The 21,373-nt window shown below is 44.3% G+C and overlaps 1 protein-coding gene across 1 annotated transcript in view; it reads right to left on the bottom strand.

The window, feature by feature from the left end:
* CREB3L2 (cAMP responsive element binding protein 3 like 2) overlaps positions 1–21,373 on the bottom strand; it is a 34,567-nt gene that overhangs the window by 3,423 nt on the left and 9,771 nt on the right. Inside the window, exons 2-9 of the mRNA XM_075275229.1 lie at positions 5,108–5,324; positions 2,991–3,166; positions 2,717–2,804; positions 2,382–2,569; positions 1,791–1,937; positions 1,612–1,670; positions 1,326–1,394; positions 1,041–1,140 (exon numbers count right to left, since the gene is read on the bottom strand). Of these exons, the coding sequence (XP_075131330.1) occupies positions 1,041–1,140; positions 1,326–1,394; positions 1,612–1,670; positions 1,791–1,937; positions 2,382–2,569; positions 2,717–2,804; positions 2,991–3,166; positions 5,108–5,324 (1,044 nt within the window). The remainder of the gene's footprint in view (positions 1–1,040; positions 1,141–1,325; positions 1,395–1,611; positions 1,671–1,790; positions 1,938–2,381; positions 2,570–2,716; positions 2,805–2,990; positions 3,167–5,107; positions 5,325–21,373) is intronic.

Below are 21,373 nucleotides of genomic sequence, written 5' to 3'. Positions count from 1 at the left end.
AGCGCAGCTCTGGAGTATAATACAGGATAATGTAATGTATGTACACAGTGACTGTACCAGCAGAATAGTGAGCGCAGCTCTGGAGTATAATACAGGATAAGTAATGTAATGTATGTACACAGTGACTGCACCAGCAGAATAGTGAGCGCAGCTCTGGAGTATAATACCGGTTGTTTTCTCTATAACTGCTCAGAGGGGATAGAAATACAACTAGTAACGCTGTAGGCTGCATTTTTTTTTAACAAGACACAACATGGCTGCTTTCATTGTCTTTATATGTCAGCAGCTCGACATGGTCATGAAACAATTAGATCCAATGTCAAGTTAAAGCCATGGACACACTGCAGCCCAGACAGATCTAGTTACGATATATTTAGAATGGTCCAGATAACAGTGTAATGGAAACTACAGTCAGATGAGGAAGATGTCAGCAAGTGAAATGTTAAGAAGTCTAGTGTCTTCTTCCAGGAATCAGTAAAAAGCCTCATCTATATGTAGGTGAGCCAGGATGATGATAGTCTGGTGCATGACCAGTATAGCCCCTATAGAAAGTCTGTCCCCACTGTTCAAAGTCCATGGCCACACATACACAATCACAGAGTTGAGGGAAAGTGTCAGATTGGGGGCCCCCCCAAGAGTCCCCCTGCACCCCGCCCTGTAAACTACCTGCCAGTGCATTTTGTGACTAGCGCTCCATTAACTTCTATGGGGTTTCCAGCACTGCAATCTTAGCGAATGGAGCGCCGGTCAGGCAAGCACAAGTGGTGTTTCATATACAGGAAGGGTGCAGAGCCCCCATTCTGCTGATCATTGGGGTTCCAACCTCTGTGGATGAGGGATAGGTGTCCCTAAATTCTATCTGACTTTAGATACCACTAGGGGGAGCTCACCCCATATAGATTTGAACAGCTACAACTAAACTCAAAAATCTGTCTGCAGAGAGCTCCCTCTAGTGGTAGCCATGAAAAGGAAAAAAAATACATGGAGTATCGCGAGTATATTTTATCAAGATATGTCACAGAGTGGCGCCATTCACTCACCATGAGGCAGGTGCTTGTTTGCGTGCTGGCGGCTTTATATGAACGGGACACTTTACCGGCCACCATTGCTTGTAGACGCTGTAACTGTTGTAAGAGGGTCCTGAGGAATAAAACACAATTGAAGGATGAGTTCAGCATAATCTACCTTAGATTGAAATAGCATGACACCCCCAAGTCTAAAAGGGTATTTGTAAAGAATCCCTCTAATGTAAAGTCCATACAGATCAGCTCATACACAAGGGGGCGATGTAGAGAAAAGACATTGTGTGGGGGCAATCATCTCACCTGTTAGTGGTCTCTAAGACCTCCACCTTCTTGCGCAGGTCGCTGTTTTCAGAGGAGCAGTTCTCAACCCTATTGGAGGAAAGTCAGTGTTAGGGAAGAGGTCGTCTTATGGTATAAGAAATGGGGAATCTATTTGGGTATAGAAGTATCTCCTATGTTGATGCATAGCTACGTATTCTCTATGGCCTCCATCCAGCTTTTCCAAAAATGGATAGGCACAGCTTAATAGAAACAATAAGGATATCTATAAGGAATAGAGCAGACAGGGCTGATGACATGGAGTTACCTTTTCTCCAGGCTGTCCATATATTCCTTCTTTTTTCTGCGACTTTCCTGGGCAGAGATCTGAAAATACACAATGTATATATACATTACTGAACGGCACCACTATAGGGGGTCAGTCGAGCCGTCATCATGGGGGGGTGGGTGTCTATAGATAAGCCGGTGTATATGAATGTTCTGTACCTTGTTCTTTATCTTCCTGCGGATTTTCTTCAGAGCCTTCTCTTCAGCCTTAGTGAGGGGCAGTTTCATGGGAATGGGGTACCCTTCAGCCACTAGAGTCCTTTTCTCTTCTTCTGTGAGGATAAGGGGTCCGGTGCCCTGCAGCTTCTGTAAAGAAAACTTTGGTTAGACCCCAAGGATAGGCCACCAAATAATCCTACACGATATGCGCTGTAATAGTGGCACATTTGGGATTTAAATATGGCGCCTGCTCAGGAGTCGAGTGTGCGCCCTAGCCACGGAGTCCTTGCTGTTATATACTGAAGACCCAGCAGCATCGCCTGTGATCAGACACGTGTTTTGAGAAAACGCAAAAATGGAAAATTGCTGTCCTCAAAGGGTTAAAAAAAACAAAACACTTTAATAAAAAGTAGAAACTGAGTGCAATTCCTAGCATCCCCACTAGGTGGCACTGCTTGCTTATTACTACACCAAGGTGTAAAGAGAGACAGTCTTAATCAGTGATTGACAGCTGCACTATAGGGACAGTTAGAGGGAAGGCTGTCAATCTCTGATAGGACCGCCCATTGGACTCGTAAACCATAGACTTACATGCGGAGCAGTCAGGAGAGGAGAATTAGAGAGCGCTGATGGACTACGAGCCACTGCTTTGTTTACGGCTTGTGACTGGATTGGGCTGGAGGGTGGCAGGGATCTGCTGGGGCTTTGGCCTCCTTCAGAATCACTTCCATGGCTGCTGGGGGGAGTCGGGGGCAGTTGTAGACTGTCGGATGTGACAGCTGCAGGAAGGGAAGCAAAGGTCAGTAAGGTAGAGAGGATCCAACTTGCATCCACTTGTGAGTGTGGAGAGGATCCAACTTGCATCCACTTGTGAGTGTGGAGAGGATCCAACTTGCATCCACTTGAGAGTGTGGAGAGGATCTCACCTTCTTTAGGGCACAGGTTCAGGAACTGATCCACCTCATGGGGCTCCAGTTTAATCTGTGGCAAGGACTTTGGACTCAAAGGCTTGTGCTGAAATGATATAATAGGGCGAGTATTAGGATGGGGGTGGATGTGGTCATAGACTGTCACCTATATCCAAGTGTACTATCAAATGCAGAGGTGCTGGATTAAAGGATAGTCTAAACAATGGGAGGCCATTCCTTACACATACACTCCTATATATCCATGTCCAGGGGGGTCTGACACTGCACTCACCTGGTCTGGCTCCGGCATTGGCGGCAGCACCTCCACCTGTAGAGGAGCCGTCGCTGTGTTGGTGGTGAGGGTAACAGAAGGAGCCAGGCCTGGACTTTCATCAACGGGGACTTCCATCTTAATTTTGGTAGGAGTGAGCTGCCCTCCAAGGCACCAGTCCTCCCCTGTGAGATCCCCTGCGGAGAGAAGGATGTAGAATAAGAATGGGAGAGACGTAGTAAAAGGAGAACGTAGTAATGCAGGATAATAGGCAGTTACAGAAATAAGACCCACCCTGCAGCAATACATGTTTATATAATACTCAAGGTCTGCGGAAAGCAGAGTGACAACCCCAGTGAGGATGCCAGTTCTCCCAGAATGGACCATCCAGAGTCCTAGAAGGGCAAGCAATGGTTCTCGGCAAAGAGGCATGGCTAGTGCATTTCGTGCCCATGTTACAAAAAAAACGCGGTGCATCACGTTACATCCCTGCGGGAGATCATGGACTTATCTGAAAACTTTCGTGGCCATTTAACTCAGAATTAAAATAATAACAATGGCGTAAAACAGACACGTCAGGAGCGCTGACGAGGACTGTTCCTGACTATGAGGACACGCGGCTTATGTCCGGCTACACAGAACATGCCGTGTTTAGTACGTGAACAATAGGGCGATATTGTGAAATACCGCAATGTGACAGATTCCTGGCTGACCCACATTCGCTCACAATCTTCTACTGCTATGGGACCTGTCAGCCATCCAGCAAGGAAGGAATTAAGACATTTGCCCCGAGAAGTGTCAGGCTTGATGTCAGAAGGAGAACACAACACCTTATGGCTTCCGGGTGTGCTCTGTAGTTAGACTTTAACCCTTGCTTGGACCTTGATTGTCCATGCTACCTAGGAGGGTGACCAGGAACTGTAATGCTATATATATATATATATATATATATATATATATATATATATATATATATATATACACACACACACACACACACATCCTGGCGGAGGCGTCTCGCACATTGTCCCGCAATGAAAGTGTCAGGTTATCTAAACAATAGGAGACAGGTTACACCTGTATAACCCTCCTATCCCTGCCTGACAACCTCGACGCCTTCAGCTCTGTTAAATAAGACATGACTTCCTTCTTTTCACTTTCCCAGTCATTGTCACTTTTCAATTAACCATGGGCCCCTCAAAGCAAAACTCAGCAAAGGGGCCCCACGGAGGCCAGAGTGATATTTGCTGAAATAAGGATAAGGCTCTGATCACAACTCATCCTTGAGTGTCATATCTTGTCCTACTCCTAAAACCTAGGGGCAAGGGGCAACATGGTGGCTCAGTGGTTAGCACTGCAGCCTTGCAGCGCTGGAGTTCTGGGTTCGAATCCCGCCAGGAACAACATCTGCAAGGAAGTTTGTATGTTCTCCCCGTGTTTGCGTGGATTTCCTCCCATTCTACAAAGACATACTGATACGGGGCTCACAATCTACCTAAAAATTTTAAAAAAAAACCTTCCAGCTCTTAGCCAAGACCTACCCCACATGGTGCCAGACTAGCCACTGTAGCCTGCTCTCTTCCCCGTGAACAAAAAGATTGGACATGTTAAAATTCAAAAATACTTTCCCCAATAACTTACCAGGAGACATCCCAAAGCTGGTCAAGTGAGTCCCGGCAAAGTCAGTGGGATTGCCAGATATTAATCAAAAATGTATGGCCACCCCAAAGGCTACAAATATTGATAAGCTATCCTAAAGATAGGTCACTAATATCAGATTTGTTGGGGTCTGACACCCGACACCCCCAACGATTAGCTATACTTGGCTGATACACAGAAAATGGAGCTGGAAGCAGACAGCGCTGTTCTCTGAGTAGTGGCCAAACTGAGTCATTGCACATGGCAGCTGATCTGCAGTACCAGGTCTGGCCACTACACACAGAACGGTGCTGTCTGTTTCCTGTTCCATTCTCTGTGTTAGTTGAACAATGGGGGTTCCGGGTATTGGACCTCCACTAATCGGACCTATCCTTAGAAAAGGGTCATTAAAATCTTTAGCAATAACATCAAGGTCAGCCCCATCACACTCACATATAAAATCACATCATCACCCCCATACGAAACACTCATATTTATACCATCGCTAAAGTTGTCATCTGAAGATCCGTGAGTGAATGGTGACTGCGGGCGCGAATCCCCACACAGGGAGTAGCTATGTTCTGCCTTAATCATAGGCGACGGAGAACTCGGATTCTCCACTTCCATCATTTCATATTTTTCCGTCAGGAACGGGTCTCCGATGAGCTGTCCAAGGGCATCTAACAGGGCGGTGTCATCCAGGAGCTCTGAGAAGTGCTGTAAAGAGACAAGGAGGTGGAGTCAGACCTCTAATATTACAGCTTCACTAATGTAATAACACTATAAGCTTCATGACCATACAGAAGGACGACATTTTGGACCTCAAAATTGATGCAAGTGGACATCACTAAGATTCCCATAAAGACTGCCAACCAACTTTCCCAAACGCTTGATGTGTATCAAATACGGTATATAGGAAGATATGGGGCCATTATAGTCTAACTTGGTAGACAATGGGGGTCACCCAAGTTTATTGTATACGAATGTACGTCTAGGACTTCCCCTCCCGTCTGTATATAATGAGGGGTAAACATTAGACTCTCCCTGTCATATACTGGTGAGAAAAGACAATATGCGTATGGTATGGGTGAGGTGTGGGGATGGGGTAGTAAACAGGCCACCAGTAAGTTGGCCCAGACCTCCTGCTCCCGACCACAGCAAATGACAGCAGCGCAGTGTAAACAGGATGACATCCAGCTGAGTAATTCTGTAAACCAGAATAACTGCTCCCAGCTTAACCCTTGCCAGGGATCCAGAAAGTTAAGACACGCAGATGAATCGAGGCCTTTTATTATTGATAACAGTCTCATTTTGTTGTGCTCTGGCCATTCCATACTGTATGGCATTAAAAGGGACCTTTCACCCTCTCCAACTCTTTGCATCCTCCAATAGGCGCCGCTCCACTGATTCCAGCGCTGTTGGAATTTTCTCTCTAGCCCCTACCATTTTTAAGCAATCAGTCCAAACATTAGTGTCTAATTAAGCTCTCTAGCATCAGGTGGGCTGGTCCTGGACGAGAGCAGGTAGTCTAGGACTGCCCACCTGACTGCCTGGGGTGATTGCTCAGCAATGGTAGGGGCTAGAGAAAAAATTCCAACTGTGCCAAAATCAGCAAAGCGGCGCCTATTAGAAAATGTTAAGAGTTGATGTTTCTAGAGGTGGTGAAAGGTTCCCTTTAAATCACCATGCACATCGTTTACATAGTAGCTAGGAGGCGGATTATGAACAAAACCCTCGACTGATGTTGCAAACAAATAGCACCAAACATTCAGTTATGCTACAAGGGCTTGGAGGGTGTCTAAGCTATATCACCCATTTCTTTAACAAAAAAAAATTACACGGAAATTTTTTTTTTTTTTTTCCTGGAGTTTCCCTTTAAGCTCATTCACAATGCGGAAACTGTGCTATTTTCAGCAGTGGACAAAGTGCAGCTTCCTGATAGTGCCTCGGAGGTTCCTGAAACATGCTGGATTGTACTGAAACATCAGCTGCGGGCTACCTCCACCATAAAGGTGGGAAGGGCATTATTTGAGGATATTACAAACCATCAACACCATCCAAACCCCCACCCTGTATACAACCCCCCTCCCCGTCACACGGTTTGGACTACCCTATGCTTGTTTACTTCTTCTAGGACACCTGGGATACAACCAATATGGCTGCCATTACTAGTCAGAGTCCTCCTACAGGCTGCATCACCGTCACGTTGAGCATCTCCCAGCTTTCCCAGGTGCAGATAGGACTGATGACTATACAGTGATCTTACTGTGATACAGCGCCAGTTATGGTGCCCACTAAAGGTCTGAAGTGCTACAGGGTAGGACAGGATGCCCCCAGACCTCCCCTTCCTCCTATGTAAACAGCAGTCTCCGGCCCCTACCCCAGCTGAGCACATCCCCTATGGATATTTCAGTACAAACGCCCATTGTGTGTACAGTACACGCAGAGAAGAGTGTGAACTGGTCATGAACCAGACGCCCATCAGTGTGAAAGCCCTCAGCAAACACATATGTACAAAGGGCCTGTACGGGGAAGACGGGCATCTCCCATCAGCCTCTGGGGTGGGGAAGGATTATTTTTCTAACTGGTATTGAATGTGACAATTCAGAAGCTTGTACAATCCAGTTACTATACTGCAAAGATCCCAACTGGGCAGGGGCCGAAAGGGCAACTCTCCAGAACATGTCCAGCTGACTCACTGGAAAAGGCGAGTCCTCCTGGACGTGTAGCCCAATCTCCCAGGTGCCCTATGGGATCTGGGGGGTCTATATTTATTTAGGGCATCTGGTCTGGGGGGTCAGTATTTGTTTAAGAGATATCAGGCCTATGTGTTAAAAGAGGCCTGATCTGTAGGTTTTGGTGTTTAAGGGGTCTTGTCTGGGGTCAGTATTTGTTTAGAGGGTTTGGGGTCTACATGTATATAGGGGGTCTGAGATCTGTATGTGTTAAAGGGGCATAGTCTGTGGTCCACATGTACTTGGGATCTGCTCTCGGGTCTGGATAGGTTTAAGTGTTCTAGTGTGGGGCCCATATGTGTTAAAGGGGCCTGGTCTGTATGTTTTTGTGTTTAAGGGGGTCTGATCTGGGGTCAGTATTTGGGTAGAGGTTTAGGATCTTGTATGTGTTTACGGGGTCTAGTCTGGGATCGGAGTGCGCTTAAAGGGATTCTACCATTAAAAATCTTTTTTCTGTGGCTACCACGTCGGAATAGCCTTTAGAAAGGCTATTCGTTTCCTACCTTTAGATGGGATCTCCGCCGCGCCATTCCTTAGTAATACCGGTTTTTACCGGTATGTAAATTAGTTCTCTGGCAGCGATGGGGGCGGGCCCCAGCGCTGGAAACGCAATGAGGGCGTCCCCACCGCTGCCCGAGAACAGGATCCTGCGCCGCCTCTATCTTCTGCTGGATCCTCCCCTTCTTTCTTCGGCGGCTTCACCTCTGTCGGCTCTGACACTAGTAGAGCCGAATGCGCATGCGCGGCCATAGTTCCGAGGCCGCAATTGCGCGCATACACATTCGGCTCTACTAGTGTCAGAGCCGACAGAGGTGAAGCTGTACATTTATTTATGGGGGGGGGGGGGTCTGTACTAGTTGCATGGTGCGGTTTAGGGCCAGTATTTGGGATGAGGATGAAGGGGGTCATGTGCACAATTTATACACCATGCATTGTCGGTGTCTATATATGTGATCAGAGCACGCGGTAACAAAAATGGCGTTTTCCATGTAGTATTTTTACTCTCCATCCGGTTTGCAGTTACAAACTACTGTTTTCTGTTATCAGCCACGTCAGGCTGTAGAGAGGGGACTGTAGGGCTTCCATTAACGCATTGATAACATCCCTTTAATTTCCGAAGGGGCCCTTTAAGACCGGAAAGAGAAAGGGGGGATGACTTGGCTCCTTGTCAGCTTCAGTCTTAACCCTTCCTGAGTCAGAAACGCTTCGGGTAAAGCAATAAAGTAACAGACATCTGCGGCAGCGACGGCGTTAAGAGGTCAAACCCACAGATGAAAAGCAAATCCAGACAGTTTGGTGGAGAAACTTCAAATCCAGACAAACACCCTGCGTCTGAAACCCGATCGGTTTTCCATGAGTCATGGCACATTTTCCGACAAAAAAATTTGGAACCTGCGGGTATGTGGGAAAGACGGATAATCAGAAAGCCGGGATATCTCCTTAGAAGAGGCTGGCGCGGTCTTATCGGGGGAGGAAGGAGACGGAAAGGAGCAAAAATTCTCTAACTTTTTTAGAAATTTTAAATTTTAATTTCTTTTTTTTTTTAAAGGGAGTGAGAACGGGTAAATGGCCAAGAAAGAGGAAACTGATGGCAAGAAAGAAGGCGATATGGCAACCAGCAGCGGGCAGGATTAGGACTGTGTACAGACAGACAGGGTCGGGGATGGGGACCAGATGTTTGGGGCTGCGCACACTTTCCACAGTCCGGATTACACAGTCCTGGGCCAGATTGCATCATCTGTACATACGGGCCCCCTCTACCCCCTCCCCGCAACGCAAGCAGAAACAGACACTGATTTATTTTCCATCAGGGCTCCCCTGATCACATCCACATCGCTGCTTGCCTGGCTATGGACCAAAGGGAGCCCCAGGCTCTGTGTTGTCTAAGACAACAGGAGGGCAACAGGAGAAAGTAAGCGCCCCCGGGGGGTTATCTGCTACTCAAAACACCGAAATACATTTGTCTTGGCTGACTATGTTTACACGGAAAACAAAACAGGTGATTTACTAAGACGAATCACATCGTACGTGGTTATCGATCAAATAGCGAATCCGAAATTAGTATCTGGAGTAGATTTTACTGGTCCAGGTCTAGGCCTACCTTCACAGTCACCTATGCTCGTTAACAATTCATATTTGGGCAAAATTTGCTACGACAATCAACTTCGACTAATGGTCAAGCCTAGAAACACCCAAAATAATAATGGGTTATGTGTAATGATGGTGACATCATCAACCAATATTTATAATATGGTCACTTTTAAAGGGTATCTGTCACCGGAACTTATCATATCAACCCAACCCCGCAGATAGATAGGTTAGGGTCAACTGAATCGAATGGCGTTTTCCCCTTGTGAATTGTTATCTCCGGTGCGGAGATATCTCCATTTTTGTCAATAACAAGGGAGCCGCCATTGCTCCAAAGAGCTCATTTGCATATGATAAAACCGGCTATATCTCGGCAACGGAGGCAGCGATTCACAAGAAGAAAACACTGTTTGATTCAGGTGACCCTAACCTATCTATCTGTGGGGCTAGGTTGATGTTGGCTTCTGGTGTCACACTCCCTTTAAGTATCCCATCAGTGATATTACTAGAGGATGACTGATTAATTTCACTTATTTGCAAGGTCAATGGATTCTGTGGATTACACATACAACAGTGGGCACAACTGCACCTAGTAAATAATCCCTTTAAATGCAAGCCCAACTTTCCTGGGTCATCCTAACAGGGCTGTAGTAAGGTGTCATGTGACCCGTCTCCCGTCATTATCTACAAACACAATGAAGTGGAATTTAGAAAACATATTGCAATGCAATATATCCACATTATTGGGATATGTGTAACAAGTCCTAATGCTGACCCAGTGGTGGGCCCCTTTAAGAATTTTTATTTAGTTGACAAAATGGCTGCCTACACCACTGAGTTAGTAGGCTCTCTAGTTCCTAGTATATAAATGTGGAGCAACCATAGTGCTTTACTCATCAAATAGCAGCCAGAGTTTTCCACAGCGCCCCCGGAGGATGACTGCGGAATGATCAATTTATTTAGTTTTAATCGTAAACACAAAACTTAAAATTAAATACTAACATATAGATCAATTCATGCCCCCTTCTTAATAGATTAAGAAAGGCATGGAGAGGGGTTAAGCTAGCCCCAAAACCTGGCCATATCACCAAACTACAACTGTACACTTCAAGCTTTGATCTAAGTAGACATATGTTATCCAGACTCTCTTAGTATTCTAGGAATCAGAAAAACTAATATGGTGCAATCATATTGTTTCACTGATTGAATAGCAGCCATAGTTTTCCACAGTGCCCCCGAAGGATGGATGCAGAATTTTTTTTTATTTATTTTTTAATCTTGAACACAAAATTGAAAAAAAAAAAATTGAAAATAATAACCTTGAAATTTTAAAAGTTCATGCCCCCTTCATAACAAGTTAAGACATGCAGGGAGATAAGGGGTTAAGTTAGCCCGTTAGCCTTGCTATATCACTGAACTACAGTTGTATATTTCAAGCCTAGAGCTAAGTAGACATGTCTCGGCATTATCCAGACTCGCTGCACACAGAAATGTGAGCCCAGGTGTTACCTGGAAGGAAAAAAAGTACAAAGAATTGCTTCATGAGACAGAAATCCATCGTCCAGTAGAGGAGGGAGAAGACATTCCTGCCGGTGACTAGATACCTCGAGGCTCACACTCTCCACTTAAGGAATGTTAATGGAATTTTTCTCTATTTCTTTCTAGAAATTTCCTAGGACACAAAGTAAAAGTCTATGTGGAGGTCAATTTCACTGATAAGTAAGCGCCTTCTGACAACTTTAACGGGATGTATTATATGGGCAAAGCTTTCAGCTGCAACATGTATCGAAAAAAATTGTTACGTGTACCATTACCAAATATGTAATTGTGGGTTCACCAGATGTTGGTTGTCGGTAGATCATGAAGACCCTAAATATTTGCTTTAAACATGGGTCGAGGAAATTAAACAGTGGTGGACTGAGGTTCTTTGGGCTCACCTTCCAATAACTCCAAGGAGATAGACCATAGTACCCACAGGTTTAGGGGTCTTCTTTTGGATCATTATTGTATTAGGGCCTGGACACCAAGGAGGATCCCCTGGTGCTCTGGAGGGAGAGATGGATACTGTCTAAACAAGTCTACCAATAAAACAGGGGTAGGGAACGTACGGCTCTCCAGCTGTTGCAAAACTACAACTCCCAGCATGCATACGGGCTCTGCTGTTCCCATGGAAGTGAATGGAGCATGCTGGGAGTTGTAGTTTCACAGCAGCTGGAGAGCCAAAGGTTCCCTACCCCTGCAATAAAACAACAAACAAACCTAGGAGGACCACTACAGAGCGACTCTCCATTCCGGCTTATAGAGGGGTTTCCAAGCTGGTGTCACCCAATCTATGCCTTAACTGGCCCTAGTGTCAGACTGGCCCAGCAGAGGATCCTCAAGCAGGCCCAGGCTCTAACACAGGGACAATTCAACAGCAGACAACAATGCGAAGGCTACTATAGCCAATGAGAGTGCACCCTTAGGTTTCATGCACATGACCAAGTGGGCAACCTGAGCGTGCACCAATACCCCGTTGCGATATTTTATAGGACCTTCTCTATATCTGAACACACTCGGTCCTGTGCATGAAGCCTAACTCTTTAGAGGACATAATGTGAAATGCCCCCATGCCATATAGACATCATAAGGTGGGGAACCCCAACTTGGGGCGCCCCTCCATGACCCTGAACGTAGCGTTATTCTGTAATGGTCGTCTTAGTAAAGGGTTACGATGACAAGTAGTGTGTGGACATCCCCATATGTGAAGTCATACAGCTCTTTATCTGTCATCTAAACAGTGGGCTCTTCAACGGCATATTTCCTGCTGTCAGCGCTGTATATCATCTCATATGTGTAACACCCCCCACACACACACACGGCCCACCCACTAAAATTACTGTAGTTGTAAAGAGAAAAAAATTCTATCAAAATGCAAACCTTCTACATAGTTCAGTCGATATACATTTCCGGAGTACAAAATGGCGGATTAAAGGAATTTTTTGTATAGCTCTAACCGTGCAGATTAGTATTGAACGCTATGAGAATGGCCGGGCCTCTAGGACCTGGCTGGACACAGATGTGCAGGATTCTGGCCGGGATCAGGAAATCGGTCTCTTGTGTACGGAGGCTGCCAGGTCCGGCCTGCATAAAACAACATCTGGAGTCCATCAGAGGAGAACCCCTCCCAGTGAGGAATGACTCCACTGGGCTGCGAGGCTGGGGGTGCGACATTCAAATAAAACAATCACTGTATAGATTAGGGGCCCGAGAAATGCATAGACACAGGAAAACCACAGCATGGGGGGGAGTTACCCTTTAAACCCCCCAATCCCCCATGACTTACTGTGTTTACATATTGATAAAGAGTCTGTATGACGGAATAGAATTCCGGTCCTTCTTGTGGGAAAGCTGGGTAGAAAACAATGCTTAACTGTTCCACAGGAGTTGTCACCCAGCTTTTCCAGACTTCCGAATGACAAATGTCATAAATCTTAGTTTTATGTCTATGAGGAAGATGTGTAGCGGTATGCCGGTCCAGTCCTTGGGGGTGTACTGCCCGTGGAACTGCCCAGCTGAGGGGGCGCTATAGACCAGCAGCATCATCATATTAATTGTATAGCAGCTGTACTTAAATAATGGGGAGGGGGGGAGCAGAATTTATTATATGTTGTACACCAGTTTTCAGGCGTACAAAGTTGGAATTTTTGTGCAAATTGGATTTTTGCACAAAAATTTGCAATTTTTTTGTTCACTTCTGGGCCGTCTCCCCTTTCCTGAAAGAAAACCCCAAAACCCTCAATCATAATAATCCTACCCCAATGTGCTGTATGATATGGTGCTATTAATTGTGCACGGTATGGTATTATTATTTGAGGGTATGGTGGTATTATTTGAGCACTTTATGGCGGTATTACTTAAGCAAAATATAGTGGCGTTATTTGAGCACAGCATGGTAAAATTATTGGAGCCCGATACAGTGCTATTATGTGAGCATTGTATGGTGGTACTACTTGAAGACAGTATAGTGGTAATGGTTGAGCACTGTATGGTAGTATTAATTGAAGACTCTATTGTGGTATCATTAGAGCATCATATGGTGGTACTATTTTGAGCATGATATGGTGATATCACTTGAGCACGGAATGGTGGTATTATTTCGGCATGTTATGGTGGTATTATTTGAGTGTTGTATAGCATTATTTGAGCACAGTATAGTCAAATTACTTGAGCACAGTATGGTGGCATTATCTGAGCACAATGTGTTGGTATTTACTTAAGCATTGCATAGTCCTACTACCAAAGAAGTAATATGTGGACTGTCTTGTATGATGTTTATATCTAGGTACTGTATGGCCATATTATTTATACACCATATGAGGGCACAGAATTAAGGGCTGCCCAGCTGCATGTTAGTCAAAGTGTTATCATGGTTGGACATACCCCCTTTTCTAATATCAGATCATATAAAAAAAATCCACATCAGGGGTTAATGTGTCGGTCCATGGGCAGTATATGGCTGCCGTCTTCTGTCTATGGGCAGTATATGACTACGCCCTCAAGAGTCCCAATCAGTAACAGAGTAAGGGGCCTGGGTAGCCTCGCGGGAGGTGAAGTGTTAATTACACCTGGAATCAATAGACCCACTGAACGCCGGTTTCCAAGAACTTTGCTCATAAATGAGGTATCGTCTTCCACAGGCGGAAAAGGATCAATTGACGACATTTGTAATCCCTGGACGTGACGTTTTCACGACACACAGCGGGAGGTTCAGCATCGTGAATGGTGGCGGTAATATACTGAGAATCCAAACTGCGTCATGAATAATCCATCTCATTGTTAGTTGGAACCATTTCCGAGAAACAGGAGTAGTAACCAGTATGGTCACCGTTATAATGGTCGTCACCCAGCTCCCCCTGCTCCTGAAAGGCAAATCTATATAGCTATGAAGGGGATGTACTAATATATAAATAGACTGGGTGACAACAACTTTTTGAGCACTGTATGGTAGATCTATTTGAGTACAGTATGGTAGTTTTATACATTTAGAGCAATGTATGGTAGTATTATTTGAACATGATATTCCAGCACTGTATGGTATTATTTGAGCACTATATGGTAGCACTATTTGAGATTTGAGCACTACATAATGGTATTGTTTGATCACTGTATAGTGGCAGTATTTGACCACTGCATGGCAGCACTATTTGAGCACTGTATAGTGGTATTATTGGAGTACTGTACGGCAGCACAATTTGAGCACTGTGTGACGGCACTATTTGAGCACTGTTGGTATTATTTGATCACTGTATACTGGCAGTATTTGAGCACTACATGATGGTATTATTTGAGAACTGTATGGTGGCACTATTTGAACACTGTGTGTTAGCACTATTTGAGCATTACATGATGGTATTGAGAACTGTATGGTGGTATTTGAACACTGTATGTTAGCACTATTTCAGCATTACATGATGGTATTATTTGAGAACTGTATGGTGGTATTATTTGAGAACTGAATGGTGGTATTATTTGAACACTGTATGTTAGCACTATTTGAGAACTACATGATGGTATTATTTGAGAACTGTATGGTGGTATTATTTTAACACTATGTGTTAGCACTATTTGAGAACTACATGATGGTATTATTTGAGAACTGTATGGTGGTATTATTTGAACACTGTGTGTTAGCACTACATGATGGTATTATTTGAGAACTGTATGGTGGTATTAGTTGAACACTGTATGTTAGCACTATTTGAGAACTACATGATGGTATTATTTGAGAACTGTATGGTGGTATTATTTTAACACTATGTGTTAGCACTATTTGAGAACTACATGATGGTATTATTTGAGAACTGTATGGTGGTATTATTTGAACACTGTGTGTTAGCACTACATGATGGTATTATTTGAGAACTGTATGGTGGTATTAGTTGAACACTGTATGTTAGCACTATTTGAGCACTACATGATGGTATTATTTGAGAACTGTATGGTGGTATGATTTGAGCACTGTGTGGTGGTATTATAGGAGTCCTATATAGTGGTATTATTTCAGCAATATATGGCAGCACAATTTGAGCACTGTGTAACGGCACTATGTGCTGGTAGCCACTCAGCTTAATAGAAGAGCAGAAACCTAGGGCCTTTGGTTCAACCTTTTTGGCAAAACTCAGGCATATATGACACTGTAAATAGAACTGTCGTAGAGCCCTGTTACAGTGACAGTGATAGGAGGACAGAACACAGATAGTATCTGCTGCCCTGGGGTTAAAGTCAACGGTCATATTACACTGTGTTCTTCCTAGCAAACATGAGCGCATATAAGGAACAACCTTACTTAGGTTTACTATATACACAACGTGGAGCTACATACAATCATATCTGTCAAAAGATAGGTGTACTGGCCCCTTAAAAAGGCAGCATGTGATGTAAGGCCATCAACTTTATGATACTAAAACACTGTTAGCAAAGTCCACATGCGGCCACGGTGTAAGAAAACACCAACGAGAAATAGGTTTACTCCCGTGGGATCAGGGATGGAAACGCGTGGGACCAGTTACAAAATCTATAAAAGGGCCCCCCACCTATAACACTGGTGACTTCTTTTGTTTCAGAGCCGGTTTAAGCCCTATCAATGTAAGTTATGGTAAATTAAATTACGTTATTTTTGATGATATCATAATGGTGACATCATCAGTCAAGCAGATACTTTAAGGGATTGTCCATTTTGAACACTCTTCTTGGTAGAAGCTGGATATAGATTAGCCCACTCTGAAGACCCTGGTCACCTGATCTTTTGGGAAACCTGAAAACTTTCCTGGAAAGGGGGATGACCTCCTGGACAACAGGCAAATCTCCTAGGTTGTTGGGGTAGCAGTGACTTTATAGATGACTTGGGTACTTTTGTGCCAGACACTCATAAAAAGAGGATGGGGTCGTCACAAGAAAGTGGGCATGGTCATATGAAAAAATGGCGATCACCAGAAGGGGGCATGACTTCACTGGAAAGCGCAAGCGAGATGTTGGCAAGTATGATCAATGGGTTGTCTATATAACGCATGGTGTGTTGGGCCAACTCTTACGAGAAAAGGATCTTCACCACAGAATTCTCCAAAAGGATCTCTGAAAATAGATTTTTTTAATGACTTACTAGGAATAATCGGGACTCACCTTCTCAGCTTTGGGTGCACGCAAAATGTTTAAGAGGTTTGCCATCCTAGATTTTACCTGAGCACTGCACATGTCTATATCAAGGAAATGACTCCCAGACTCCTCGTCGAGTCGATAGCAATGCCCCCCACCTATCTTCAGTTGATGACCTGTCCTAGGATGGGTCATCAAATAATAAGCCATGTATAGGTTCAAAACCGGACAAGTACCAGGAGGGCAAAAATGAAATCTGGACGTCATCCTGAAGCATCATGGGAATAATAATGATAAAAAAAATAGCTTAGCAAAACATATTCCTCAAGATATCTCTAAGGACTAATGTGACAACACACAGGTCAGTATAACGATATCTGCGGATGACAGGTACACGTTATCTAGTTATTTATTGTTGTATCTGCAGAATCCAAGCCAAATCCAATACGGTTCAAGGTGACCCTAATTTCCTATATCAGAGTCCATAGCGGAGGCGCGGGGTGGTACAATGACCCTTTACCAGGAATTACAGAAAAATACAGAAAACAGACCCGACCAGGTATGATGAGGTGAAGGCCACAAATTGGGGGTGGGAAATGTGTCACAGGACACCCAACTAAAAAGATTAGTGGGATCATGAGCACTGTGGTATAGGAAGTGTTAGGTATTGTAATCTGCGGTCTTAAAGGGGTTTGCCCCTCCAAAAAGCCATTGTACAGATCAAGAATGAAATGGTGTCGGAAGTTGAACGTCCATGAATAGCTACCGGATGGTACACCATGGAAATTGCAAGTATCCTGAAGACCTACCTACCAGATGGCCACAGGGACACGGTCATACCCTAAGAACTGATACAGGCTCAAAATTTGTACCCTTGTAGGACCTCATTGGACCAATTGGCCTTGGTCTACAAGGGTGTGTTTTGAATACGTTTTCTTACAAAAATTTACAGTAAAAGTTCTGAGGACAATAACAGCAGTGTCTTCACATTGACAAAGGAGTTTTCTTAAGTAACGCGTCATTTTTCTTGGCGTCGGTCTAGAACGAAGCAGCCCAGTTCATCAGCCCTTAGAGACCCCCAAAGCTGGCTGAGAATTGAAAGGGCTTGCAGAAATGGTATTAACGTTGAGTCACTTTGCATATCTCAAGCTAGCACCGCTGAGTACACTATGAAGTTTCCAGAAAACCAAACGTCCTGTGGGCCAAGATGGATGACTTAACCAGAAAAACAAACGGTGGGGCCTGGATACGATCTCAAAATGCAGCTACAAAGAAAACATTAACTCCTTCTGGCCTCAGAGGTTTTGTAATAAAGGGGTCTCCTAATGCCAAGCACGCTAAGTGTTGGGTGATCGGATCATGTTAAGAACACATCCTTAATATGACTACATTTACAATCTGATGTTCATCTCTTGGTCTTCTCCATTTGGAGACTCTCCAAGTGATGCTTCAGTTCCCCAGGTCTCTACTAGAGTAAAGATCCCCCGACAAGAGAAAAATCAGACAAACCTGAGAAATTCGGGTCACCAACCAAATATTTAATGTGTATAGGGGCCTCCAACTCTCCCACCACAGATTATGTCGGGGAATGATTGGGAATGCTGAATTTCAACACTTGATCTTCTCCAGTGAAGATAAGACTCTATTAGAGATGTCTGGCAATAAATTACTCACCTCTCCCCTTAGACAACCCATGTAAGCTTGGCCAAAGCAAGATTCAGATGTATGGGAAGTCGGTAGGAATAACTGTTAGATGGACGACAAAACGATCGACAGCTACGAAAGCACTGTGCCTATAATCGTGGACGAAAAGTCCTGCAAGTACATCTATGGGCAGGCCAAGTGTCGGCAAAAACAAAGGATCTCTAATGAACCCTGTCAAACTCAATGGGTCCCTTGGGATCCATTGAGGCCCCCCATCAGAAGCACCTGTTGTAATTTTTGACCATTCCTCACTTTCTACAAGGTTTTGCTTCACACGGTTTAGGACTCGAGGGACACGATGGATTCTACTTTTTTACACTGAGCACGTGAACGACCAAACACTTGGGCGAGCTGTGGATATGCTGTATGTTCTCCTTAGATAACTTTGTTACTTCAGAACTAGTCAAGGGTAAAATTTTGAGGACTGGAAACAAAAACTGTGAATGTAGAAGGAAACCAACGGGACCAAGAGGAGAACTCTTATCACTATAGTGCCACCATCCTCCACAGAACCTAAACTTGGAAAAATCTTATTAATACGACCACCTTTCGCTGTACTAGGTATGCTCGGTGCTTCGATGCGACCATAGTTGCCCTAGTCGTCGATATAATGTTCTATAGGCATAGTCAATCTGAACACTTCTGCAGAAGCCTTGCGAGGATGGCAGACTGACAAAAAGTAGGATTGCAAGACAGACGAAACGCATTCCACTGGGAGGAGGTGAGGAGGCTTTCGTAAAGCCAAACACACCTCATCTATTGTATGCCAAAAAGCCTGCAAGATTTGACAGCGTTTCCTTAAAGGCTCCACTTCCTGAATTCCATTGAAAGACACTTTAGGGATCCTTTATCTTCAGTTTTGCAAAAAGTTGCATTTACAATTTATGCACGAGATTTAGACGTTTTATTTTTGACTATGCTGTGCAGTATGTGGCCTGAAGAGGTCACTGTTGGTGACTTAACAGAGGGCACCCTATAAACCGCAGTAGGGTTCTAAGCAAAAAGGGCTTGTTGGAACAGAGAAGGCAGAGTCGACCGAAATGCCAGACCCCTAATTAACCCACCAGGTACTGCAAATGCCAAACTGCTAAGCGCCCCAGGGGGAACTGACATTTCAATTGTCTGTTAGTGAACTAATCCCATTCACTATGCCAGGGTGTCTGTACACATGGAAAATGTCAAAGAAAGCAGATGCACGTGGAGACTTGCAGGTGCAGGGGACGTTAATGGCAACATTTAGCCCGAAATACAAAGAAGAACAGATCGTTCTGTGTGACTCTGGGCACAAGTTAATACCATGGACAGCCCCTTTAAGTCTGTAATAACTTTATTGACAATGGCAATATTGACAAAAATAACATAAGTGGGTTATTGTTGGTAGACGGGAAACCATATATTGTCCATCTAGACTACGAACTATGACCCCCATCGTTACAAGGTTACTTTTTGTCATTATGTTGGAATTCTGCGCTTTTCTCTCTGCATTTTTCGACCTTTTCGGGGAGAAAACCTGCCGGACCCCATTATAGTGTATAGGGTCCATGGGTTACCGAAGGTAACTGCTTTTTTAAGTAGATAAGGTTTCCGTTCGGGGGTCCCCAAGTGGACCCCCTGAACGAAAACCCCAACGCAGAAGTGAACCTAGCCTTAGACACCCATAATGCCTTACACCAAGCAGACGAAAGTTTTATGGCCTTGTTAAAATGTAAGAGTAGTGAATCAGTTATCCTAAGGGAGCATCTTATTTCTTCCTTACTAGGTTCTTGAGATGATTCAGTTACTGGGTCATCCCTCAAGATAATCCCCAATGTACAGAGGAGCAGAAAAAAGCCACTAAGAATATCCGGAGCTTGCAAAATACTTTGTAATCTCCAAGAGACGGTCTATTTTCCTAACTTAATCTTATAAAACAAAAAAGTATCACCATTGTCCATATGGCCACAATAGTCAGCAAGACCTTGGCCTTCTGGAGTAAGGGCCATTATCTCTAGAGATCACCTGATATCCTGGGATACATTGTAGGATCTCAAATTTTAGACCTCCAGATCTTCAGTAGGTAAATTACCAATACCTCTCATGACATAGATGTTGGTTCCTGGCATAACATCTTGAGGAAGCCCATAGGTTCCTATTCTGTCATGGTGGACCCTATGTAGGGGTCGGGTGTGGGTACCGCTAAATTGTAATGGGACAGGTTGGTTTAGTTTTCGACGTAATCTTAAAGTAGGTCCTGGATGTTTGTTGAGCAAGAGTCCAAAGTTTAGAAACGTGGCGAAGCTACAGTCCCATCTACCTATATGAAAGGAGGTGGCAATTATAGAAGTATTATGGCGCCCATCACGATGCTCATAGGCAGGGGTCCCAGAGATCAGACACACTGACCAAACATTGATAGCCTGAGCTACAATATTTTTGTCCCAGATAGCTCCTTTAAACAGAAATCTTGGCAGGTGAAATTGGGTCGGGAATTTAGGATACTGGAATAGAAATCTATGGCTCGAGGAGAAGCAGAAATACCTAAAAAAAAAAAAAAAAAGAATGGAATTGTTTCAATTCCGAGAAAGGAGAAGAAAAGTACTCAAAGAGATGTCCTGTACATCCATCTTGAACCCACATTAGATCCCCATGATATAGACAATAGCAAGAAGTGACAGGTCATCCCAAGAGGGTACGCCACCAGACTGTTGTTTTATTCAAGGTCTGGCAGTACCAGAGTGACAACATCTCCAACCTCCCAGTCCTGGCGAAATCACAGCTGCATCTGGCAGCCATTAGTGATCAGCTCCGTCATATAACTCTTTAACATCTGTATTTGGTTTGGCTGTTTTTCAAGTTCCTTCCCATCCTCCACCATGAACGGAGGAGACTCAAAAAGACTGAAGACGTTTACGAGAAGAAAAATACAGATGTCTCTTGACTAAACTGTCCATCCGGGAGGTCAAGAGGAGGAGATGGGTAAACGTCTACATTCACGAGCAGAGGTTTCTACACCGGAAGAATTTACACTTAGGGTCACTTTTTCAACACTTTGCTTGAAAGTTACCCAGTGCCAAAAACTAAAAGGTGAATGGATTTTTAAAAAAACCCAAAAAACTTGGATTGAAT

This window comes from Leptodactylus fuscus, chromosome 5 (genome assembly GCF_031893055.1).
Source record: "Leptodactylus fuscus isolate aLepFus1 chromosome 5, aLepFus1.hap2, whole genome shotgun sequence".
NCBI lineage: Eukaryota > Metazoa > Chordata > Amphibia > Anura > Leptodactylidae > Leptodactylus > Leptodactylus fuscus.
This window is presented reverse-complemented; position numbering and strand designations above follow the sequence as displayed.